Source organism: Malaya genurostris, chromosome 1 (assembly GCF_030247185.1).
Source record: "Malaya genurostris strain Urasoe2022 chromosome 1, Malgen_1.1, whole genome shotgun sequence".
Taxonomy (NCBI): domain Eukaryota; kingdom Metazoa; phylum Arthropoda; class Insecta; order Diptera; family Culicidae; genus Malaya; species Malaya genurostris.
The window spans coordinates 32,593,394-32,621,170 of NC_080570.1; the positions used below are offsets into that span (position 1 = coordinate 32,593,394).

A 27,777-nucleotide genomic window follows, 5' to 3' on the forward strand; every position below is an offset into this window, starting at 1 on the left:
AATGACAGGCTACCGAAGAAGATCTGCAGAGAAATACTGCGCTAATCTAGAATTTCCTCAGAAGGACTTCAATTCGAGATTTGACGATATCTTAAATTTAGATATTTCTGTTTGGTTGTATATGAAAATAATTTTTAATAGAAATCTTCCCATATAAATCCGGACACTAACTATTTTTTAAGGATGTGGAATTACATGCGAAAACTAATAGGTTGTATAAAATTGTCTGCTATTTTTATCTCAGATCTATATAAAAATTAAAAAAAATGATAACACTTTAGCTTTAATGTAGCTTTAATTCAAGTTAGGTGCAAAATGTAAATGCATTCAATCAAGCTTAATGTAAATGCATTCATCCAAAATTGATTTTTTTAACTTGGTGGGCATTAGAATGAATAATATATCCAAAATGAGCATTGAGCCAAAAACGTTTGAGATACACTGATCTAGACCACATTCAGTATCCGAGACACAAACCCATTCTTATTGGACTTCTATATTCCCCAATTATCTCCAATTACGCCCCAGGCATTTTCGTTCCTATGTGTCATGCGCAAACCGTCGGTTGCATTCTGGTACATATGTTGTTATCAAACTGACGTTTCTTGTGGTTGTTTCTCGCTCCAGCATTTGCTGCACACCGGGCTGTTGTGAGCCCCATTTCACTCCCGCTCATGTTTTTGTCCCACTTTATTTACATCACGAGATTCGTAGCCATCGTCGTTTGTCGGTATCGTGCGGTGTGTTGTCACTCCCAAAAGTTGATTTCGGCGTTGATTGTTGGATTCTTACAAGATTCTAGCAAGATTTTCGCAGTTGTTTTTAAACCGAAGTGCATATCGCTTTGCGGAACAATACGTTTTCTGCGAAGGACGTTCGCTTATAGCAAAGATCTGGTTTTCGCTTGAAGTGGGTGTAAAGTGGTTGTTTTCATTGTGACCTGGTGTGTGTGTGTGACAGACTTGAGCTGGTTCTGTTCCATGAATGATAATGATTGTGCTGCAGGCAGGTTGTAGTGAGTATTGATGAGTGTCACACCTTCTCGCCTCCCAACAGGATTGAGCACAGGATCTGGTCGGTTGGTGAAAATGAGTGACCGATGGGTTGGTTCATGGCCAGATTACGGTTTGTCGCGGTGAGAGGCAAACAAGAGCGCGATTGGGAATCTTGGGCCATCCTAGCAAACAGGCAGGCAGTATTGGCAGCAGCAGTTATCCAGCTTCTTCCTGTATTGTGGGGATTTTCTCCGGTGCGCTTGGGATGTGTGTACTTTTTCTTTGGCGTGTGTAAAGTGTAAAGAGTTCTAGTTTCTGTCCTAATCAGTGCGGGCTAATTTTTTTGCTTTTTGACCAATTGGTAGCAAGTTATTCCGTGTTTCCGCAGAAGATTCGCTGGTGGAAGTAAAACAACTATTACTTTTTTGGTGTAGCAATGCTTTCGGACTGAAGTGATTTGAGTCAGACGGATACTCTGGCCTTCGAATGATAGTCAGTGATAGTTTCGAGATTGAAAAGTGCGTTTTTCGACCATAGCCTTGGATAGAGAAGGGAAGAACAGTAAGCTACAGTTTTTGGTACGAATTTTTCCAGGGTCGAAGTGAAAAAGTAGAGGAAAAAAATCGCCCCACCCTCTAGTTAGCTCAGGGCGAATGGTATTCTGACGAGACCAGTGTTGCGATTGTTTGATGCAGTGTTGGCTTCATTGATTCGCTTCTATGTCGAGTTCTATCAACGAAAAGAAAATCTATAGTTGGCTATGAAAATTCTGGTAGTTGATCAATAGGCAGTACACAGTTTGACAGAATTGCAGCCTATCAGACAGTTGGTGTACATGTATGTGTGTATGTGTGTTAGTGTAAGATATAGAAAAGCGATCCCGTTCTGGTGAGACGGCAGGAAAAACACCACCCCTTGCAGGGCTAGGAAGTTGGAGCGTGAGTGACGCACACGGAGATATCGAATACAGTAAACAACTCAAGAGCGCATATGTAAGTGCACGTGCTACTTGAAGCAGGTGAGAGTGATTTTCCCGGCGTTTCGTTCAGCGTATTTGTGAGTGACTAACTCGTCCGTGGAAAACAATCAGTGTTGAACCTAGCAACGATTCGTCAGCAGGATCAGGAAGCTGCGGTCTTTTCGGTGTCGTGCTTTCTCGGTCAGTGTTACAGTAGAATCCGGATTGAGCAGACACACCGGCTCCAGGACTCGTTCCGCAGGTGTCGGTGTGGCGAACCCACTCTGCTACTACAACTGCAGAACAACAAAGGAATACCCTATGCGGTAGAACTGAGGCACACTTGCCGATAAGTTCTTACCAACTACCGAATCACCATCAGGACCTAGTTCCCTTGGCGCATTAACCAGTCGTGCGGAGGAAAAAAAAAACGTTGGCAAAACGGAACTGACTCTGCACGGTCCAGATTATCTCGTTGTTTATATTTTTACCATAATTACGTTTTCGGATTTTGGTTTTTTGCCTCCGCGGCGGCGGCGGCATCACCGGCGATTGGCTGAAGATTTATTTACACTGGAAAAAATTGTTTACCTAGTGTCGATCAAACTCTGAAACCGTGCGTGAAACCAGAAGCAAAAAAAAAAAAAAACGAGCAGTGAAATTTTGCTTTATTGCTACGACTTGGTGGCAGTGTGGAATGATGGTCAGTTCATTGAATCACGATTGAATTGTTGAGTCGGATCGGGGGCAAAAATTTACGATAAAAATTTCAGTTCTTGAATGTTTGTGAATATTGCGAAAAGTTGAATTGACCTACCGGATGGGAAAGAATGTATTAATGACATCTGATAAACATAGATAAATATTATCTAAATCATAACGAAATAGTTGCTGATAACAAATCGGTTCTCGCGAAAAAGTGCGTGAGTAAAGTAGTGAAACGTGAGGTTGCGAGTTGAATTCAGAAAAAAAAGAATCAAACGAATCAAACAACACCAGTAAACATAAAGCAGAATATACGATAACGCTGTGCTTGTTTGCATTGATAAACAAATAGAATATACAGAGCCAAAGGCGTTATCATCATGGCTGACGACGAAATTTTGTTCGACGACGTTTACGAGCTTTGCGAGGTGATTGGAAGGTAGGTAGATTGAACCAAATTGGTTGTGCTAAGCTCGTAGATACTAACCTATGGGGAAATAATATTTAAAAAAAATGTTACTCTGGTTTGACTAGCGTATCGGCGCTTGATTCGTATGCATAATAAACGATTTATGGTAAAAAAAAACAAAATTGTCTTAAGACAATTACAATTTCCATGGATCCATCTTGGATGGAATTTGGTTCATTGGGAGAAACCACTCTTTTGGCTTGGCTCTCGCAACTTTAACCTTAATCGTGCACCAACAGGTTCTATTGAACTGCACGGCAGCTGCAGTGTCTAGCAATTCAATGGCAGCCGAACGAGTCGATATCAACAGATTATTACGGGATTGATGCGTTTGAAACAAGCAAAACACGTACTCGAATACAAAAATGAAAAAAAAAATAGAATTTTTCACCATGACAACGCTCGGCCACATGTTGCTTCGGTTCGTAGAGCGTACCTAGAAAAAATCCATTTAAATTCAATTTAAACTGCTACGTACCGATGAATCTAAGACGAAACGTAAGTTTATTTACGGTGGTTATGTGCATCACTGAAGAACTATCCGAAAATTGTGAAAATTGTCAAAATGACATAAATTGAAAACAATATAGCTATTGTAAATATTGTAAAACAGAAAAAAAAGTTTGAAAACTTTTATAAATTTGAAACTTTTAAAAATAATAAAAATTACAAAAATTATAAAAATTATAAAAATTATAGAAATTATAAAAATTATAAAAATTATAAAAATTATAAAAATTATAAAAATTATAAAAATTATAAAAATTATAAAAATTATAAAAATTATAAAAATTATAAAAATTATAAAAATTATAAAAATTATAAAAATTATAAAAATTATAAAAATTATAAAAATTATAAAAATTATAAAAATTATAAAAATTATAAAAATTATAAAAATTATAAAAATTATAAAAATTATAAAAATTATAAAAATTATAAAAATTATAAAAATTATAAAAATTATAAAAATTATAAAAATTGTAAAAATTATAAAAACTATAAAAATTATAAAAATTACAAAAATTATAAAAATTATAAAAATTATCAAAATTATAAAAATTATAAAAATTATAAAAATTATAAAAATTATGAAAATTATACAAATTATACAAATTATAGAAATTATAAAAATTATAAAAATTATAGAAATTATAAAAATTATAAAAATTATAAAAATTATAAAAATTATAAAAATTATAAAAATTATAAAAATTATGAAAATTTTAAAAATTATAAAAATTATAAAAATTATAAAAATTATAAAAATTATAAAAATTATAAAAATTATAAAAATTATAAAAATTATAAAAATTATAAAAATTATGAAAATTACAAAAATTATAAAAATTATAAAAATTATAAAAATTATAAAAATTATAAAAATTATAAAAATTATAAAAATTATAAAAATTATAAAAATTATAAAAATTATAAAAATTATAAAAATTATAAAAATTATAAAAATTATAAAAATTATAAAAATTATAAAAATTATAAAAATTATAAAAATTATAAAAATTATAAAAATTATTAAAATTATAAAAATTATAAAAATTATAAAAATTATAAAAATTATTAAAATTATAAAAATTATAAAAATTATAAAAATTATAAAAATTATAAAAATTATAAAAATTATAAAAATTATAAAAATTATAAAAATTATAAAAATTATAAAAATTATAAAAATTATAAAAATTATAAAAATTATAAAAATTATAAAAATTATAAAAATTATAAAAATTATAAAAATTATAAAAATTATAAAAATTATAAAAATTATAAAAATTATAAAAATTATAAAAATTATAAAAATTATAAAAATTATAAAAATTATAAAAATTATAAAAATTATAAAAATTATAAAAATTATAAAAATCATAAAAATTATAAAAATTATAAAAATTATAAAAATTATGAAAATTATAAAAATTATAAAAATTATAAAAATTATAAAAATTATAAAAATTATAAAAATTATAAAAATTATAAAAATTATAAAAATTATAAAAATTATAAAAATTATAAAAATTATAAAAATTATAAAAATTATAAAAATTATAAAAATTATAAAAATTATAAAAATTATAAAAATTATAAAAATTATAAAAATTATAAAAATTATAAAAATTATAAAAATTATAGAAATTATAAAAATTATAAAAATTATAAAAATTATAAAAATTATAAAAATCATAAAAATTATGAAAATTATAAAAATTATAAAAATTATAAAAATTATAAAAATTATAAAAATTATAAAAATTATAAAAGTTATAAAAATTATAAAAATTATAAAAATTATAAAAATTATAAAAATTATAAAAATTATAAAAATTATAAAAATTATAAAAATTATAAATATTATAAAAATTATAAAAATTATAGAAATTATAAAAGTTATAAACATTATAAAAATTATAAAAATTATAAAAATTATAAAAATTATAAAAATTATAAAAATTATAAAAATTATAAGAATTATAAAAATTATAAAAATTATAAAAATTATAAAAATTGTAAAAATTATAAAAGTTATAAAAATTATAGAAATTATAAAAATTATAAAAATTATAAAAATTATAAAAATTATAAAAATTATAAAAATTATAAAAATTATAAAAATTATAAAAATTATAAAAATTATAAAAATTATAAAAATTATAAAAATTATAAAAATTATAAAAATTATAAAAATTATAAAAATTATAAAAATTATAAAAATTATAAAAATTATAAAAATAATAAAAATTATAAAAATTCCAAAAATTATAAAAATTATAAAAAATATAAAAATTATAAAAATTATAAAAATTATACAAATTATAAAAATTATTAAAAATTATAAAAATTATAAAAATTATATAAATTTTAAAAATTATAAAAATTATAAAAATTATAAAAATTATAAAAATTATAAAAATTATAAAAATTATAAAAATTATAAAAATTATAAAAATTATAAAAATTATAAAAATTATAAAAATTATAAAAATTATAAAAATTATAAAAATTATAAAAATTATAAAAATTATAAAAATTATAAAAATTATAAAAATTATAAAAATTATAAAAATTATAAAAATTATAAAAATTATAAAAATTATAAAAATTATAAAAATTATAATTAATTAAGTTATAAAAATTATAAAAATTATAAAAATTATAAAAATTATAAAAATTATAAAAATTATAGAAATTATAAAAATTATAAAAATAATAAAAATTATAAAAATTATAAAAATTATAAAAATTATAAAAATTATAAAAATTATAAAAATTATAAAAATTATAAAAATTATAAAAATTATAAAAATTATAAAAATTATAAAAATTATAAAAATTATAAAAATTATAAAAATTATAAAAATTATAAAAATTATAAAAATTATAAAAATTATAAAAATTATAAAAATTATAAAAATTATAAAAATTATAAAAATTATAAAAATTATAAAAATTATAAAAATTATAAAAATTATAAAAATTATAAAAATTATAAAAATTATAAGAATTATAAAAATTATAAAAATTATAAAAATTATAAAAATTATAAAAATTATAAAAATTATAAAAATTATAAAAATTATAAAAATTATAAAAATTATATAAATTATAAAAATTATAAAAATTATAAAAATTATAAAAATTATAAAAATTATAAAAATTATAAAAATTATAAAAATTATAAAAATTATAAAAATTATAAAAATTATAAAAATTATAAAAATTATAAAAATTATAAAAATTATAAGAATTATAAAAATTATAAAAATTATAAAAATTGTAAAAATTATAAAAGTTATAAAAATTATAAAAATTATAAAAATTATAGAAATTATAAAAATTATAAAAATTATAAAAATTATAAAAATTATAAAAATTATAAAAATTATAAAAATTATAAAAATTATAAAAATTATAAAAATTATAAAAATTATAAAAATTATAAAAATTATAAAAATTATAAAAATTATAAAAATTATAAAAATTATAAAAATTATAAAATTATAGAAATTCCAAAAATTATAAAAATTATAAAAATTATAAAAATTATAAAAATTATAAAAATTATAAAAATGATACAAATTATAAAAATTATAAAAATTATAAAAATTATAAAAATTATAAAAATTATATAAATTTTAAAAATTATAAAAATTATAAAAATTATAAAAATTATAAAAATTATAAAAATTATAAAAATTATAAAAATTATAAAAATTATAAAAATTATAAAAATTATAAAAATTATAAAAATTATAAAAATTATAAAAATTATAAAAATTATAAAAATTATAAAAATTATAAAAATTATAAAAATTATAAAAATTATAAAAATTATAAAAATTATAAAAATTATAAAAATTATAAAAATTATAAAAATTATAAAAATTATAAAAATTATAAAAATTATAAAAATTATAAAAATTATAAAAATTATAAAAATTATAAAAATTCCAAAAATTATAAAAATTATAAAAAATATAAAAATTATAAAAATTATAAAAATTATACAAATTATAAAAATTATAAAAATTATAAAAATTATAAAAATTATATAAATTTTAAAAATTATAAAAATTATAAAAATTATAAAAATTATAAAAATTATAAAAATTATAAAAATTATAAAAATTATAAAAATTATAAAAATTATAAAAATTATAAAAATTATAAAAATTATAAAAATTATAAAAATTATAAAAATTATAAAAATTATAAAAATTATAAAAATTATAAAAATTATAAAAATTATAAAAATTATAAAAATTATAAAAATTATAAAAATTATAATTAATTAAGTTATAAAAATTATAAAAATTATAAAAATTATAAAAATTATAAAAATTATAAAAATTATAGAAATTATAAAAATTATAAAAATAATAAAAATTATAAAAATTATAAAAATTATAAAAATTATAAAAATTATAAAAATTATAAAAATTATAAAAATTATAAAAATTATAAAAATTATAAAAATTATAAAAATTATAAAAATTATAAAAATTATAAAAATTATAAAAATTATAAAAATTATAAAAATTATAAAAATTATAAAAATTATAAAAATTATAAAAATTATAAAAATTATAAAAATTATAAAAATTATAAAAATTATAAAAATTATAAAAATTATAAAAATTATAAAAATTATAAAAATTATAAAAATTATAAAAATTATAAAAATTATAAAAATTATAAGAATTATAAAAATTATAAAAATTATAAAAATTATAAAAATTATAAAAATTATAAAAATTATAAAAATTATAAAAATTATAAAAATTATAAAAATTATATAAATTATAAAAATTATAAAAATTATAAAAATTATAAAAATTATAAAAATTATAAAAATTATAAAAATTATAAAAATTATAAAAATTATAAAAATTATAAAAATTATAAAAATTATAAAAATTATAAAAATTATAAAAATTATAAGAATTATAAAAATTATAAAAATTATAAAAATTGTAAAAATTATAAAAGTTATAAAAATTATAAAAATTATAAAAATTATAGAAATTATAAAAATTATAAAAATTATAAAAATTATAAAAATTATAAAAATTATAAAAATTATAAAAATTATAAAAATTATAAAAATTATAAAAATTATAAAAATTATAAAAATTATAAAAATTATAAAAATTATAAAAATTATAAAAATTATAAAAATTATAAAAATTATAAAAATTATAAAAATTATAAAATTATAGAAATTCCAAAAATTATAAAAATTATAAAAATTATAAAAATTATAAAAATTATAAAAATTATAAAAATGATACAAATTATAAAAATTATAAAAATTATAAAAATTATAAAAATTATATAAATTTTAAAAATTATAAAAATTATAAAAATTATAAAAATTATAAAAATTATAAAAATTATAAAAATTATAAAAATTATAAAAATTATAAAAATTATAAAAATTATAAAAATTATAAAAATTATAAAAATTATAAAAATTATAAAAATTATAAAAATTATAAAAATTATAAAAATTATAAAAATTATAAAAATTATAAAAATTATAATTAATTAAGTTATAAAAATTATAAAAATTATAAAAATTATAAAAATTATAGAAATTATAAAAATTATAAAAATAATAAAAATTATAAAAATTATAAAAATTATAAAAATTATAAAAATTATAAAAATTATAAAAATTATAAAAATTATAAAAATTATAAAAATTATAAAAATTATAAAAATTATAAAAATTATAAAAATTATAAAAATTATAAAAATTATAAAAATTATAAAAATTATAAAAATTATAAAAATTATAAAAATTATAAAAATTATAAAAATTATAAAAATTATAAAAATTATAAAAATTATAAAAATTATAAAAATTATAAAAATTATAAAAATTATACAAATTATAAAAATTATAAAAATTATATAAATTATAAAAATTATATAAATTATAAAAATTATAAAAATTATAAAAATTATAAAAATTATAAAAATTATAAAAATTATAAAAATAATAAAAATTATAAAAATTATAAAAATTATAAAAATTATAAAAATTATAAAAATTATAAAAATTATAAAAATTATAAAAATTATAAAAATTATAAAAATTATAAAAATTATAAAAATTATAAAAATTATAAAAATCATAAAAATTATAAAAATTATAAAAATTATAAAAATTATAAAAATTAAAAAAATTATAAAAATTATAAAAATTATAAAAATTATAAAAATTATAAAAATTATAAAAATTATAAAAATTATAAAAATTATAAAAAATATAAAAATTTTAAAAATTATAAAAATTATAAAAGTTATAATAATTATAAAAATTATAAAAATTATAAAAATTATAAAAATTATAAAAATTATAAAAATTATAAAAATTATAAAAATTATAAAAATTATAAAAATTATAAAAATTATAAAAATTATAAAAATTATAAAAATAATAAAAATTATAAAAATTATAAAAATTATAAAAATTATAAAAATTATAAAAATTATAAAAATTATAAAAATTATAAAAATTATAAAAATTATAAAAATTATAAAAATTATAAAAATTATAAAAATTATAAAAATTATAAAAATTATAAAAATTATAAAAATTATAAAAATTATAAAAATTATAAAAATTATAAAAATTATAAAAATTATAAAAATTATAAAAATTATAAAAATTATAAAAATTATAAAAATTATAAAAATTATAAAAATTATAAAAATTATAAAAATTATAAAAATTATAAAAATTATAAAAATTATAAAAATTATAAAAATTATAAAAATTATAAAAATTATAAAAATTATAAAAATTATAAAAATTATAAAAATTATAAAAATTATAAAAATTATAAAAATTATAAAAATTATAAAAATTATAAAAATTATAAAAATTATAAAAATTATAAAAATTATAAAAATTATAAAAATTATAAAAATTATAAAAATTATAAAAATTATAAAAATTATAAAAATTATAAAAATTATAAAAATTATAAAAATTATAAAAATTATAAAAATTATAAAAATTATAAAAATTATAAAAATTATAAAAATTATAAAAATTATAAAAATTATAAAAATTATAAAAATTATAAAAATTACAAAAATTATAAAAATTATAAAAATTATAAAAATTATAAAAATTATAAAAATTATAAAAATTATAAAAATTATAAAAATTATAAAAATTATAAAAATTATAAAAATTATAAAAATTATAAAAATTATAAAAATTATAAAAATTATAAAAATTATAAAAATTATAAAAATTATAAAAATTATAAAAATTATAAAAATTATAAAAATTATAAAAATTATAAAAATTATAAAAATTATAAAAATTATAAAAATTATAAAAATTATAGAAATTATAAAAATTATAAAAATTATAAAAATTATAAAAATTATAAAAATTATAAAAATTATAAAAATTATAAAAATTATAAAAATTATAAAAATTATGTATAATTATTAATAATAATAAAAAATTAGAAACGTCACAAAATTTAAAAAACTAGAATTTTGAAAGCGTATAAGAATTATAAAGCTGTGGATGCCAGAAAAATTTAAAAAAATGTAAAAGTTACAAATATTACAGAGATCTTAAAAATAACAAATATTAGAAAGGTTGCAAAATTAACCGAATTATCAGAAATTCAAAGCATATCAAAATTAGCGTTGAAAAAAACAAAAAGTTCAAAAATTTCAAAACCAGCATCAATAATAGCAAAAAAGTATGCAAAATTGGTAAACATTTTCAAAACCTGCTAAATGGCAAAAACAGTAGCAAAATTTGCGTAAATCGATTGAATGGAAAGAATTACAAGAGTAAATAATAACAAATTAATAATAAATTATACAGTGAAACTAGTGAACATTGAAAATATATTAAAAAAATGCAAAAAAATCCGAAAATTGTCTAAATTATAAGTATAGCCAAAAAAAAGATAAAACAAATTTTAAAAATGTGTAAACATATATAAAATAGTAACTATAATAATAGCACGTAGAAACTTTGTCCGGTATGACGAAATTCACTATAAACTCAGTTTAGATATTCAGCAATTCTCAATGAAAAACTGATTGGAAGATTGGAAATAGTGTATAGCGTATAAGCGTACAGGAAATCAGATAAGAATTAAAAAATCTAGAATTTGCAATTGGGAAACGATTAACTATTATAACTGGATTATTGAATAAACTCGCGTTTTTCCCACTGTGCGACGTTTCAAGTAGAATCGCTCTTTACAGAAGAGTCGATGATGAAAAGTACATAAAACTAACAAATATTATCCGTTCTAAGCTACTTGCTATTATTCTATAAACGCCATCTATGTTTTAAGCTATTTAAGAATTCCGTCACCAAGTCACCATTCCTTGAAAACTGAATTTCCTCACATGGCACAATTCTTACACTAGATTGCTTTTTACATATTTCGATTGAGATAAAATTCAAATTGGAATATCTGTGTTCGCGGTCTATTGAAGTGTGGCCCCGTCCCGCTAATCTATTCAAAGCTCGTTTCAATCGGAGCATTCATTTCTTCGATCACTGGCGAAACGCTAACAAACGCGAACCGGTCCAATTACATAGTTTAAAGGTTCAGTCACCTATTCGCCTGTTGTTCCGCTTGGTCGGTTCCGTTTTCCCCGCACACTGGTCCCTTCCCTGTTGTTACCGTGGCCACCGATGCGACAGATCTCGCTGATGCATGCACTTTAATTCCTGGCCGATGGTTACAACAGCACACAAACACACTCGGTGGTTCGCAATCTTGGCCTGATGACAGGTCCCGGCAGTGAGCAGCAGTCACAGAAAAGCGTCCTACTGGTGTCAAAGGCGCATGTCCCAGCGCTTCCCATCGTACGGTTCCCGTAAGGACGTATGTACGTACACGTAATAATGCATCGGTATTCGTGGGCATGAATGTCTGGTGGCGGACGAAAATCAGCAACCACCAGACTGACAACAAAAGTCCTGTGAGTTGAATTTCGTGGAAACTCACTGCACTCACCGAATCAGTCAGTCACTCGCGCTGGCCTTTTTTTTTGTTGCTCTCTCGCGTTGGCTCTCCCGGGGTTGGCATCAATGGAGATGGAAAATTGGCGGATTTCCCATAGCTTTACACGTTCTGCGTCCTCCTCATCCTTCGGTACGATGCCGAACGAAACGAGAAGAACTAAACAGGTATGAGTGTGAACTGTTATTTGGGGATGCCTGACTGGTGACGGGTTTTCGGCGATTGCACGGCAGCGGCACGTTGGTACTTGCTGTTGGATAGTTGGCAAAGTGTAAAATGCATAGTTATTACGTTTGTCGTCCCGGTACAGCGTGTCCTTCGTACTGTCCTGTTTTTTTCAGGTTTGACTAGTAGAGCATGGTGCTCGTTTTTTTTGCCTGTATGAGGACGTTCCATTCAGTGCGATGAATTTTACGCAGTGTGACTTCGTAGGTATCAATGCCGAATTTAAAATTGAATTCTTTTTTTTTAACAAGTTTTGACCATGTTTGCTGTGATTCTACATTATTTAGGTTGAATGACAATGCGATGTTTTCAAGCAACTGACTTCGTCATCTGAATCTTTCCATGCAAAGATTATAAATTATGTGTGCCTGACAAATCGAGCTACCCCACCTAAATGCGATGTAAGCATCAAATGGATTTAAAAAGACTGGCGGATTGCAAGAAATTCTATCGTTCTCAATCTGAAGAATCTGGGACCAAAAAAGGATGCATTTTAGTATTGGCTAACGGTTGTATAATCATCGTGATCGAGTATTCGATTCTCTTAGAACTTACAAAATTCCAACCCCAATTAACATCGGTTGTAGCGATTCAACCCGATTGACACCATCGAAATAGTAAAAATTCCATTCTACTGCAAAAAATATTCCGCAACTGAGCGTAACTGCGAACAGCACACAGTTTCAGTTAGTATATAACCAGGAAATTTATGCTGGTTTAATTACAAATCTCATCCCAGAATCAAGCATACAAGTTTGTACGAGAGGCAATGAGCTCTCAAATCGGCATTATACTCTTAAATGCAATTTTTCTAGCTAGTTTTTCAAGCTTGAACAAAACAGTTTAAAAAAAAACATTTTTTCTCGAAGTTTTTGAAAAATTTTATCGAGAAATTTGTTTGAACAGTATTCCGAGCCATTTTGGAGACATTGTTTCGAGTAGTTTTTTTTTTGAAAAGTACTCTCGAGCATTTTACGAGTAGTTCTCCTCGAACAGTTTTTCAAGTAGCTTTTAGAGCATATCACAAGTAGTTTTTCCTACAGTTTTATGAGTAGTATTTCGGGCAGTTTTCCGTGAAGTTTTTCGAACAATTTGACGAGTATTTTTTCCCAAGCAACTCTCTCAAGAAATTTTATCGAGCAGTTTTCAAGCACTTTCTGAGCATTATACGAGCATTATTCCGAGCAGCTTCATGAGCAGCATTTTCGGACAGTTTTCTCTAGTAATTTTCAAATAGCTTTAGGAGTAAATTTTTCGAACATGTTTTTTATTCGGTATTTTTTTCACAGTTTTCCGAACATTTTTGGAATTGTTGTTTCAAGTAGTTTTTACAAGAAGCTCTCTCGAGCAGTTTTTCGAGTAGTTTTTTTCGAAAAGTTTTTCAGAACAGTTTTCCAAGTAGGTTTTCGAGAATTTCATGAGTAGTTTTTCGAGCAATTCTTACGAGTAGTTTTCAAGCAGTTTTCGAGCATTTTACGAGTGGTTTTCCGAGCAGTGCTGGAGTAGTTTTTTTCGAGAAGTCTTTTCGATTAGTTTTTCATGCAGATTTCCGAGGATTTTACGAGTAGTTTTTCAAGCAATGTTTCGAGTAATTTTTTTAATTGTTTTCTGGAGCAGTTCTTTTTTAGCATTTTACGAGTAGTTTTTCAATCAATTTTTCAAGTAGTGTTCACGAGCAGTTTCTTTAGCATTTTACGAGTGGTTTTTCGAGCAGTCTTGTAGTAGTTTTTTGAAGTAGTGCTTTTCGCAAAGTTTTTTAGAACAGTTTTTCAAGTAGGTTTTCGAGAATTTCACGAGTAGTTTTTCGAGCAATTTTTACGCGTAGTTTTCAAGCAGTTTTTGAGTATTTTACGAGTAGTGTTGGAGTAGTTTTTTTCGAGAAGTCTTTTCGATTAGTTTTTCATGCAGATTTCCGAGGATTTCACGAGTGGTTTTTCGAGCAATGTCTCGAGTAGTTTTTCCAGCAGTTTTCTCGAGCAGTTCTTTTCAAGCATTTCACGAGTAGTTTTTCGAGTAATTTTTCGAATAGTTTTTCAAGCAATTTTTCCGAGCAGCTTTTTCGAACAGTATTGGAGTAGTTTTCTCCAGTAGTGTTTTACGAGAAGTTTTTCCCAACAGTTTTCGCTCATTTCACGAGTTAATTTTTCGAGTAGTATTTCATTCAGTTTCTCGAATAATTTTTTGGGCAGTTTTATCTAGTAGTTTTGTTATGAGTAGTTATTCCGAGCAGTTTTTCCGAGCAGTTTTTTCGAACAGTTTCTCAACTAGTTTTCCGTTCAGTTTTTGTAGCAATTTTACGAGCAGTTTGCCTAGCAGTTATGAAGCATATAAGGTTTTTTCTTGAGAAGCTCTCTCAAGAAGTTTTTTCGAGCAGTTTTTAAGTATTTTTTTAGCATTATACAAGTAGTTTTTTCGAGCAATTTTTCGAATAGTTTTTCATGAAATTTTCTCGAGCAATTATTTAGCATTTGCCGAGTAGTTTTTCGAGCAGTATTGTAGTAGTTATTTGAGTAGTGTTTTTCGAGAAGCTTTTTTTGAACAGTTTATCAAGCATCTTTTCAAGCTTTAAGCAGTTTTTCCGAGCAGTTTTCTCAAGCAATGTTTCGAACATTTTACGAATAGGTTTAATAAATTGTTTGAAAATATGTTCGAAAAAGTATTCCAAAAACTGCTGGAAGAAAAATTCTCCGAAAACTGTGATTTTGAAACATATAGGGAAAAGCTGCCCGAAAAAGCTGCTCGTAAAAACTACTCGTGCAATGCTCAAAAAATGCTTTAAAACTGCTCGACAAAAAACTTCTCGAGAGAGCTTCTCTAGAAATAAGGTTTTTTTATAGAGAAACTCCCTCAACAAATTTTTGTCGAGCAGTTTTAAAGCATTTTTTAAGCATTGTACGAGTAGTTTTTACGAGCAGCTTTTTCGGGCAGCTTTTCCCTGTATGTTTCAAAATCACAGTTTTCGAAGAATTTTTCTTCCAGCAGTTTTTGGAATACTTTTTCGAACATATTTTCAAACTATTTATTCGTAAAGTTTTTGTTTTTTGGAAAATTTGATTAAGAAATTTTTTTACCAGTTTTCCGAGCAATTTTGGAGTTGTCGTTTCGAGTAGGTTTTTTTTCAAGAAATTTTCACGATTAGCTTTACGAGCAGTGCTTAAGTAGTTTTTTCGAGTAGTTTTTCTTCGGAAAGGTTTTTTGAGCAGTTTTCAAGCAAGTTTTGAAGCATTTTGTGAGTAGGTTTTCGTAGTTTTTACAAGAAATTTTTTCTAGTAATTTTGTTTTGAGAAGATTTTTCGAGCAGTTTTTTCGAACTGTTTTTCAAGCAGTTTTCCGTGCAGTTTTTCGAGCAATTTCACGAGTAGTTTTTCTGAGCAGTTTTGGATAGTTGTAGTTGAAGATTTTTTATCATGAAGCTATCTAATGCCGTTTTTCATTGATAACTGGTGGCGTGGATTGCTCTGGTTTTGCACTTTCGAGCAGAAATGCAACATTCTGACGGTGTTTCATTGCCATTTCTGCTCGAAAGTGCAAAACCAGAGCAATCCACGCCACCAGTGTTTATCAATGAAAAACGCCATAAAGAAGCTTTCTCGAGCAGTTTTAAAGCAGCTTGTCGAGAATTTCACGAGAAGTTTTTCGTGCAGTTTTTGCGAGTAGTTTTTAAAAGAAGTACACTAAGGTCTTTTTATGCGTTTTTTTGCGATTTTTTATGCGAAATTTCAGAGTTATGCGGTACTTAAACTCGCATAAAAAAAGACTTCAGTGTAGTTTTTTAGTACAGGGTCCGGCACTCGAAGTGTAACCAATTAAAAAGGCCATAAATTCAGTTTGGAAAATTACTTTTACTTAATTCAAAGTACAAAATGTGTAAAAATAATACAAAATTCGGAATCAATTCACCTTTGCTCGATATGACCACCTTTTGCCTTGATTTGATGACTTGGGAGAGCGAAGGAGTTGCTTCGTTTGACCGAAAGCGGTCAATTTCCGAACATTGTATTTTCTGACGAGAAAATTTTTCCAATTGAGCAATTCGTAAACTCTTAAAACGATAGGGTTTACTTGACCGACCGTTCATACAAGAATTTGAGTCATCGATTGGCCACCAGGAGGCAGCACCCGCAACAGATAATGGTTTGGGCCGCTGTAACCGCAGATGGGCGCTCTTCAATCGTTTTCATCGAGCCTGGCGTCAAGGTAAATGCGACATATTATCGGGAAAGTATTCTGGAGGTTGCTTTGAAGCCGTTGGCAGACAAACATTTCGGTGGCAGACCATGGACGTTTCAGCAGGACTCGGCACCGTCTCACAGAGCTCGAGTGAACCAAGAATGGCTGAAAAACAACGTTCCGAAATTCATCACGTCCACACAATGGCTCTCGAATTCACCAGATGCGAATCCAATGGATTATTCTCTTTGGGCCATTTTGGAGAGCAAAGTCCGAACTAAAAGATACACCAGTCTCGAGGCGCTGAAAAAAGTTTTTGTTCGCGAGTGGGCCAGAATACCTGCAAGTCACAATCGGCCAAACGAAGCAACTCCTTCGCTCTCTCAAGTCATCAAGTCAAGGCAAAAGGTGGTCATATCGAGCAAAAGTGAATTGATTCAGAATTTTGTATTATTTTTACACATTTTGTACTTTGAATTAAGTAAAAGTAATTTTCCAAACTGAATTTATGGCCTTTTTAATTGGTTACACTTCGAGTGCCGGACCCTGTAGTTTGAGTTTTGAGTAGTTTTTCCGAGAAGTTTTTTCGAACAATTTTTCAAACAGTTTTCCGTGCAGTTTTTCGAGCAACTTCACGAGTAGTTTTTTCGAGCAGTTTTGGAAGTAGTTTAAAGTTTTTCTTCAAGAAGCTCTCTCAATAAGCTTTCTCGAGCAGTTTTAAAGCAGATTTTCGAGCATTCATAAGTAGTTTGTCGTGCAGTTTTTTGAATAGTTTTTACAAGTTTTTTCGAGTAGTTTTTTAGTAGTTTTTTCGTGCAGTTTTTTTAAACAGTTTTAGAAGCAGTTTTTCGAGCAATTTCACGAGCAGTTTTTCGGGCAATTTCACGAGCAGTTTTCCCGAGTAGTTTATTTGTGTTGGTTTTTTTTTAAATTTTCTCAAGAAATTCATTTGACAAGATTTCCGAGCAATTTTGAAATTGTAGTTTCAAGTAGATGTGTTCTCGAGCAGTGCTGGAATAGTTTCTTCGAGTAGTTGTTTTCGAGAAGTTTCTTCAAGCAGTTTTCAAGCAGGTTTTCGAGCATTTCAAGTGAAGTTAGTCGGATAGGTTTTTCATTAAGATTTTTTGAGTAGTTTTTTTTGATCGGTTTCTTCGAACAATTTTCCAAACAGTTTTTCGTGCAATTTTTTGAGAAATTTTACGAGACATTTTCTCAAGCAGTTTCTGGAGTAGTTTATTCGAGTAGGTTTTGTTTCGAAAAGAACTTTTGAGTATTATTCCGACCAGGATCTTTTCCGTGCAAGTAAGTGTTCGTACAATAGAACCTTTTTTTTCAAGACATACGGCCCCAGTTTTTACTGATTTTTTTCGCATTCGAGAAAAATACAGCACGACCTTCATCATCGAGTGCTGGATGATCTTGAATAGCATCTCTCACCACCAACACCAACAAACGAAACCGGTTCGTTCGTTTCAGGACATTTAAAATTTGTGCTTGAAAAACGAAATACTGTTTCCAAACACATTTGAAGATGATTATTACGTTTATTGTTTCGCAGATGAAATATTTTTCTTCCATTTAAATTTACTGATTACATAAAAACAGAGTATCTAAGAAACAAATTTTTCACTCATTTGATTGAGATTATTGTGATCTTTGTTTGATCATATTGAGTCATATTTCCTGACAATTTACTCGCAATACGCGTGTTTTCATATGATTCTGGCGTACCGTGGTACTATTCCCCTACTGAATGAATAAATAATTCGATTGGCGACATCGGCCGGTGCGGGTTGTATTATTCATAATAGAGAGCAGAATGGGAATGGGAAGAGTAAATTTTCTCAGATGAAAGATGCGACTGTTCCGGTTCGGTCCTGGTTTATGAGCAGCTATGTTAGGGTCCAAAGGGAAACGTGCTTTACCTTTTTCTCGGTCTTTTTTTTTGTTGGTCATAAATCAGAGACAAAGCCAGATGTCAAGGAGCATTCAATTCGCCAGATGGAATCGAAAATGAATAGAAAATGTTCGAATTGAATTGAATTACAGCCCACAGCTGGTACCGATAAGGCACCCGAATAATAAAATTCAAACGATTTTCAACTCCAAGGAATTGCGTGAATTTGGCCCGTCGCTATTAGATAACTGTCTTCTTTTATTGATAAAATTCTGAAAGCAACAAAATTTTAAAATGCAATTGTTGACTACGTCAGGATCATTATTACTTCGTTCTCATTCTACTTTACCATCATTCCAAAGTGTCGGTTTCGTTATCAGTTATCCAAAAAAAAAATTAGATGTCTGGAGGCCATCCGAGTGTGATGGAAATTCCAGCATTATTCAATTGCAAACCTAAAGGATCCTCACAGATAGTGACAACAGTTATGAGAAATAGCAAAACCAGAAAAATTCATTTCCCAACAAAAAAAAGACACTGCTGCCATTGAGTGGACATCTTGCCGGAATCCAATTGAAGTCACCAGCAGACGGCGAAAATTCATGACTTCTTTAGTCCTGTCTTGCTGTGCACGGTGAACTCAGAGGATTTTGGTACGTTGCAAAGTAATGGAGCAAAAGGCGAAATCCAATCTACACCGAGTTCGTGGGCTTAATAGGCTTCTGAATAATAAAGACAAGGTATCTGTCAGGTGGTTGGTGGTAAGACATTTTATGTGTTATCTGTTGGAGAGACAGGATTACTCTGGTCTGTTTATTTGTTTTGTTTTTGTCTCCTCTCGTAAAACAGTCTTCAATGCCAATAAAGCGTGCGTTTATGATGCAGTACACTTCTTCCTTATCCAGCTTCAACAATGACTACAATCCCTTTTTTTCATATTTCGCACGCCTTTCCATTATTAAAACTTTCAAAAGTGGCAATATTTCTCAATTACGGCTTAGCAGTTGAAGACGTCCCGTCGCGTTGCTTCATCTTTTAGTTAAAAGTTGCTATTGAAGTAGGATGTTCTTCATCTGAATACAATTTTCCACGCTAAAAGTTATCTGGCAGCAAAACATTGTTCAAAGAAAACCGCCAGTAGCCATAAATAACAATTCTGCTCATCTTGCGGGTAACAACGTCGTCGTTCTTCGATTATTCTCATTTCGGGCCCACCGACCAGGGACGAATATTATGGTCACATGAAGTCTTGGGAATTTGATGCGGAAGAAATTTCAGTACCCGAGTGTACCGAAAAATTAATATATTTTATAAAACTTGAGACATTGCTTGGAAAGCACAAAGTCTAAAAAAAAACAAAACTAAACTTAAAAACTAAAAACTAAAAACTAAAAACTAAAAACTAAAAACTAAAAACTAAAAACTAAAAACTAAAAACTAAAAACTAAAAACTAAAAACTAAAAACTAAAAACTAAAAACTAAAAACTAAAAACTAAAAACTAAAAACTAAAAACTAAAAACTAAAAACTAAAAACTAAAAACTAAAAACTAAAAACTAAAAACTAAAAACTAAAAACTAAAAACTAAAAACTAAAAACTAAAAACTAAAAACTAAAAACTAAAAACTAAAAACTAAAAACTAAAAACTAAAAACTAAAAACTAAAAACTAAAAACTAAAAACTAAAAACTAAAAACTAAAAACTAAAAACTAAAAACTAAAAACTAAAAACTAAAAACTAAAAACTAAAAACTAAAAACTAAAAACTAAAAACTAAAAACTAAAAACTAAAAACTAAAAACTAAAAACTAAAAACTAAAAACTAAAAACTAAAAACTAAAAACTAAAAACTAAAAACTAAAAACTAAAAACTAAAAACTAAAAACTAAAAACTAAAAACTAAAAACTAAAAACTAAAAACTAAAAACTAAAAACTAAAAACTAAAAACTAAAAACTAAAAACTAAAAACTAAAAACTAAAAACTAAAAACTAAAAACTAAAAACTAAAAACTAAAAACTAAAAACTAAAAACTAAAAACTAAAAACTAAAAACTAAAAACTAAAAACTAAAAACTAAAAACTAAAAACTAAAAACTAAAAACTAAAAACTAAAAACTAAAAACTAAAAACTAAAAACTAAAAACTAAAAACTAAAAACTAAAAACTAAAAACTAAAAACTAAAAACTAAAAACTAAAAACTAAAAACTAAAAACTAAAAACTAATAACTAATAACTAAAAACTAAAAACTAAAAACTAAAAACTAAAAACTAAAAACTAAAAACTAAAAACTAAAAACTAAAAACTAAAAACTAAAAACTAAAAACTAAAAACTAAAAACTAAAAACTAAAAACTAAAAACTAAAAACTAAAAACTAAAAACTAAAAACTAAAAACTAAAAACTAAAAACTAAAAACTAAAAACTAAAAACTAAAAACTAAAAACTAAAAACTAAAAACTAAAAACTAAAAACTAAAAACTAAAAACTAAAAACTAAAAACTAAAAACTAAAAACTAAAAACTAAAAACTAAAAACTAAAAACTAAAAACTAAAAACTAAAAACTAAAAACTAAAAACTAAAAACTAAAAACTAAAAACTAAAAACTAAAAACTAAAAACTAAAAACTAAAAACTAAAAACTAAAAACTAAAAACTAAAAACTAAAAACTAAAAACTAAAAACTAAAAACTAAAAACTAAAAACTAAAAACTAAAAACTAAAAACTAAAAACTAAAAACTAAAAACTAAAAACTAAAAACTAAAAACTAAAAACTAAAAACTAAAAACTAAAAACTAAAAACTAAAAACTAAAAACTAAAAACTAAAAACTAAAAACTAAAAACTAAAAACTAAAAACTAAAAACTAAAAACTAAAAACTAAAAACTAAAAACTAAAAACTAAAAACTAAAAACTAAAAACTAAAAACTAAAAACTAAAAACTAAAAACTAAAAACTAAAAACTAAAAACTAAAAACTAAAAACTAAAAACTAAAAACTAAAAACTAAAAACTAAAAACTAAAAACTAAAAACTAAAAACTAAAAACTAAAAACTAAAAACTAAAAACTAAAAACTAAAAACTAAAAACTAAAAACTAAAAACTAAAAACTAAAAACTAAAAACTAAAAACTAAAAACTAAAAACTAAAAACTAAAAACTAAAAACTAAAAACTAAAAACTAAAAACTAAAAACTAAAAACTAAAAACTAAAAACTAAAAACTAAAAACTAAAAACTAAAAACTAAAAACTAAAAACTAAAAACTAAAAACTAAAAACTAAAAACTAAAAACTAAAAACTAAAAACTAAAAACAAAAACAAAAACTAAAAACTAAAAACAGAAAAGTGAAAACTAAAAATTGGAAAACGTGACGAGAACTGAAAACGGTACAATGCAAAATGGAAACCCAAAAAAACTGAAAACTAAAATCCAAATGCCGAAAACCAAAAACCAATTACCGCAAACCAAACCAGTTACCGAAAACCAAAAACTGAAAACAAAAAACCAAAAACAAAACCCATAGACCGCAAACTGCAAACCAAAGACCGAAAACTAAAATTCATAAACCGATAAAAACAGAAACCAAAGATCGAACAATATCAACAAAAAACTGAAGTACCAAAATCAAAGATGAAAATTAAAAACCGAAAACCAAAACACGGAAAGCAAAAACCGAAACCGAAAATCAATATCCCAAATAAGAAAACTGAAAACCAAAAAACCTAGAAACAAAAACCAAAGACCGTAAACTGAAAATCAAAGAGTGAAAACTAAAAACTAAACCCCGAAAACCAAAAAATATTTACCGAAAACTAAAATACGAAGACTGAAAACTAACATCTAAAAACCGAAAATTTATACCGAAAGCCGAAAACCAAAAAACCGAAAACTGAAAACCAAACACCGAAAACTAAATATCAAATTACAAAAATTAAAAACCGAAAACCACAGACCGAGAACTAAAAACCAAAGACCGTGGACTTAAATTCAATGACCGAAAACCAAAAACAGAAAAGCAAAATCCGAAAACTGAATGTCTAAAACCAAAAACTAGTTACCGAACATCGAAGAACCAAAAACAAAAATTGAAATTCGAAAACCTATTACTGGAAATTAAAAACCGAAAACTAAAACCCAAAGATGGAAAACTAAAAATCAAAAACTGAAGACCGATAATTGAAAGCCGAAAACCAAAGACCGAAATCTAAAAACTAAAACCCGGAAACCAAAAATAAGTTACCGAAAATTAAAAACCAAAAACCGAAAACTAACATCCAAAATCAGTAATCTAAAAACTATGAACCGGAATTTGAAAACCAAAAACCAAAATTACCGAAAACCAAAACCTGAAAGGCAATACTCGAAAATTGAAAACCAAAAAGTGAAAACTACAAAAAAAAAACAAAGACCGAAAACTGAATTAAAACCCGAAAATAAAAAACCGAAAAACAAAACATCATAGACCAAAAACTGAAAACCAAAAGCTGAAAAAGTATATACCAAAAACCGAACACTTAATTACATAAACCTAAAACCCGAAAATCGTAAACTAAAAACCAAAACCCGAGAGCCAAAGACCAAAAACTTAAAACATAAATCCAAAAACCAATTACCGAATCCAAGAACCGAAGACCGGTAACTAAAATCCAAAAACCGACACCAGAGAACAAAAACCATAAATCTGGAACTAAAAACCAAAATCCGAAAACCAAAAAATCAATCATCAAAAAAGCAAAAACCGAAAATCAATATCCCGAATAAGAAAACTAAAAACCGAAAACCAAATAACAAAAACCAAAGACCGAAAACTAAAAACCAATAACCGAAAACTAAAAAACACACACCGAAAACTAACATAAAAAATCCGCAAACTAAAAGGCATAAACCGGAATTCGAAAACCGAAAACAAAAAGCCAAAAAATTAAAAATCGAGGACCAAAATTGAAAACTAAAAACCAAAACAACCAAAACCCGAAAACAAATGATCGAAAACAGAATACGAAACACCGAAAATAAAACAAAAACCATCGACCAAAAACTGAAAATCGAAAGTCGAAAACTAAATACCAAAAATAAAAACCAAAACCCGAAGACCGTAAACTAGAAACCAAAACCCGTTACGTATCTAGAAAATAAAACATAAAACGGGAACTAAAAACCAAAATACGGAACCCAAAAAAAACAAATACCGTAAACTAAAAAACACAGACCGAAAACTAACATAAAAAATCCGCAAACTAATAGCCATAAACCGGAACTCAAAAACCGAAAACTAATTACCGAAAGCCAAAAATCAAAAATCGAAAACCAAAACCCGAAAATCGAAAACCGAAAACTGAAAACTAAACACCAAAACCGAAAGTTTGAAAACCAAAACCCGGAGTTCGAAAACCGAAAACTGAAAGCCTAAAATCGAAAACTAATGTCCGAACACCGAGAAGCCATGGAACGAAAACTAAAAACCAAAGACTGAACATTAAAATCCAGAAATCGAATATCAGCAACCGGAAAACAAAAACTAAAATTCGAAAACCGATCACTGGAAATTAAAAACCGATAACTAAAAACCAAATATGGGAAACGAAAAACCCAAAACTGAAGACCGAAAATTAAAAACCTTACACCAAAAATCTGAAACTGAAAGTTTCAAAACGAAAGCCGAAAATCAAAATTGGAACCAAAATCGATTTCCAAAATCGAAATCAAAACAGATTTGTAAATGTCATTTAATAGAAGATGAAATGACACCAAAAGAGACTTAAACGTGCCGTAATTTTGGTATTGTGTTCCGATCGGGACAGTAACAAAAAAAATAAACCGTTTCACTGTCGACGTAATTTTTCCAGGTGAATGATCGAGCTCCGGAAATAAGTAGAATACAACAATGCGAGAGCTTCTGAATGTGTATGTTTGTGTCTCTCTGTGTGTGTGAAGGGGAATACGTCACCGCACACAAAGTTTGGCCATGAATTCCGGCCGTTTGATGATGAAAATGCTTTTCTGCTTCGTCGCGGTCGAAGTTTTTTTTTCCAGGGAGGATTTACTTGTCTTCTGATGATGGTTCTATTCCCTGTGTCTGACGGAAAGTTTTACGCCCAATGCCGCTCAAATCTCATTCCGGGTCGGATCAGGTGCGTTGGTTTATTCAAATGAAACGAAAATGAATCGTGCGGAAATGTTACTTAGTTGAAGACTTATGAATGTTTTCACCTTAATTCCCATGTACGCAATGAAGGATAATGGGAGTTATAATTTGAATCACAATTAACCGAATGCAAATTTATCAGAAAGCTCAAAACCATACCCGTTGCCAGGATTGCAATGAACTAGCAATGATCGTAAAGTAAACGTAAGAACCATGATTTGCCATTCGGAGTGAGGGCATCATTATCGTATCGTCTCTGAATGAGGCCAACCAGGAAGTAAGCCTACTGGCAGTTTACCCAAAGCGAACATGTCTGCTGATGATAGGAAATCGGAAAAATGTGCTATTTCTGCTTTTTTATCCGAAGAAACAGGAAAGACGATGGAAGGAGTATGAGTTCAATATACGTGACTGATAGGAGACCAGTTTATTACGTTTGTCTGTTAAGGGGAAGATGGCGCCAATTTTGCGTCACTTTAACTTTAACATTAATAATTGGAGTTTCAATTTAATAAAGGCCCCTTTCTAGACTTAGTTCTGATCCCAGCTGCGTCCATGAGTTCAACCAATAGCTAAATTAGAATAAAAATAATGTAATGATACAAACAAACTCGAAACAGTTTATGAAATTATCAACAAAATGTCTGAAAATAACAGCTTATTTTATAATTTATAGAAGTTAATCGTTTGGTGCAAATAATATTTCCGAGTAGATTTCATAATTAATGACGAGTTACCTAAGATGATATTTAAGTAATAAGAGAATATGTTTTAATAAATTCAAAACGTTGTGACTATGTTAGAATTAAATTAGGATAAGAAAATTATGTAAAAGTGATGCTACGGCGAAGAAAAACTTATGTAAACTGCCTTAAGAAATAAACATATTTATGAAAAAAATAACTTTAACATTAATTTTACTGGAGTCAAAAATACACTAATAAAGTTATCAACCTATCGAAAATGACGAGAAGTCGGAAAATTTTCTACTTTCAATTTACATTCCCACTTGAGTTTCGTAAGTTACCGAACAGCTGCTATCTGACAAAGATCACGTAGGATGGAATTGGGTTATTCCATCGCCGTATATCAGCAAAGCTTTTCCTTTCATCTGGATGAATTCGTTCGAATTGCGACATGTGTTTTTGAATTCCGAAGCCGCTTCACTGTATGACATAATATGACACTCTACTCTTTCGAGAAGGTACATGAATTTTCGGTGTCACCATCGCTATCCGTACTCGTACCGTAAGGGTGGTGCCGATGGTATCGATTCAGCCATACTACAGTAGACTAGATAGGAAGAAAAATTTGTGCTTAAAGTGCCTCGAAAAAGATTATGTTTTTTTTTTAGTTTTGGCAGCTACCAAACCGGAAACCATTACTGAACCACTCGAAAGATAAATTCAGTGCAGACCCGCAATGTTGCCTAATATCGGAGAATGTAATTTCGTCCATCGAAGGAAAGGATTACGACTATTTTGCTAAACTTAGAAACTGTTTCGTGTAATGCAAGCGGACTGAACCGAACCAGTTATTCATCATCCAATACCGAGTTAGAGTTTTCTGCAGTTTCATCCGGCAAACAGTGGTCAGCCGCGGCAGAACTATCCGGATTTTCCTATATCGCAAAGATTAATGGAGCTTAGCAGTGATGTATGGCGGTATGCTGGTTGGTAGAAATTCATGTTTTTGTTCTTTCTACTTCGGTGCATTGGCGCCAAGCCCAGGCCGATTCAAGCCAAAAAGTGGAACTTGGTTTGGTGGTCTTTTCTTTTGCGAATGTTTGCAGAATTTCAAGGTTGGCGGAAGGAAGATGGGTGGTGCATTCGGTAGGATTTCCTATTGGCAACTGGAACAACGAATTGGGCAGGTTTCTTCAGGTATCACAAGTGGATGAAAGGATATGACCGGCATATGAATGCGGGCAGTTTTCGGGGCTGATTGAGTTTCGAAGCGATTTGGCAGCCGACTCTAAACAGCTGTTTCAATAACAACTGAAGCAGTGCCATGGGTTGGAATTTGAACTTACAGCAGCACTGCAAAAAAGCCCGAAACAATGTTGTTTACAACTTAAAAACTCTTCAGCTGACACTAGATGCTACGGCAACAATGGTGGCATGATATTTTTTAAGATGGCCATTTGAAAGTATAATTTAAAACTGTGTCGAAGTAAAATCTGTTCTGTTTTTCGATTTCAAGTTTTGTTACAGGAGCAAATGCATCTCTACGAAGAGAACGTGTTTCACTTTCAATTAAATAGAACTAACAGTTTGGTGTTTCTTCAGTTTCATTAGTAACACAGACACAGAAAAAATTGCTGTGAGGAAATAACAATCGAACATTGAAATGTTAGTGCTGCTTTCTCGGAATGATAGGAATGCTTATCAGATTCCCCGGCGACTTTATCTTGTACAAAATCGTATAATTTTTTATTTTGTCGAATCAAGTGACAGATTAAGACAGTCATCACCGATGGTATGGTAGTAATTCGAAACTAACTAAACGCTAAGCAAATGTCACCTATCAGAACAATTGGCTCGAGTGGTACGTTCCCCTGGGTATTTGGAGATGTGTGCCTTTGATTTTGACATTGATGCAGCGATAGAACATTCCAGCGGTTCTAGCAATGAGGCTGAAACTAGAGATGAGCAATCCGTTCGCGAACGATTCAA

The 27,777-nt window shown here is 26.0% G+C and overlaps 1 protein-coding gene across 7 annotated transcripts in view; it reads left to right on the forward strand.

Moving 5' to 3' along the window:
• The first annotated feature begins 1,024 nt into the window (after positions 1-1,024).
• The window catches only part of LOC131436322 (peripheral plasma membrane protein CASK-like), a 741,277-nt gene continuing 714,524 nt past the window's right edge, over positions 1,025-27,777 (forward strand). For 4 of the 7 annotated variants that reach the window (XM_058605005.1, XM_058605022.1, XM_058605013.1 and 1 more), the window contains exon 1: positions 1,027-3,097. In XM_058605005.1, coding sequence (XP_058460988.1) covers positions 3,039-3,097 — 59 coding nt within the window. In that variant the 5' untranslated portion in view covers positions 1,027-3,038. Of the gene's footprint in view, positions 3,098-27,777 lie in introns of all 7 variants that reach the window. The other 3 variants (XM_058605039.1, XM_058604990.1, XM_058605030.1) reach the window with 3 other exon arrangements.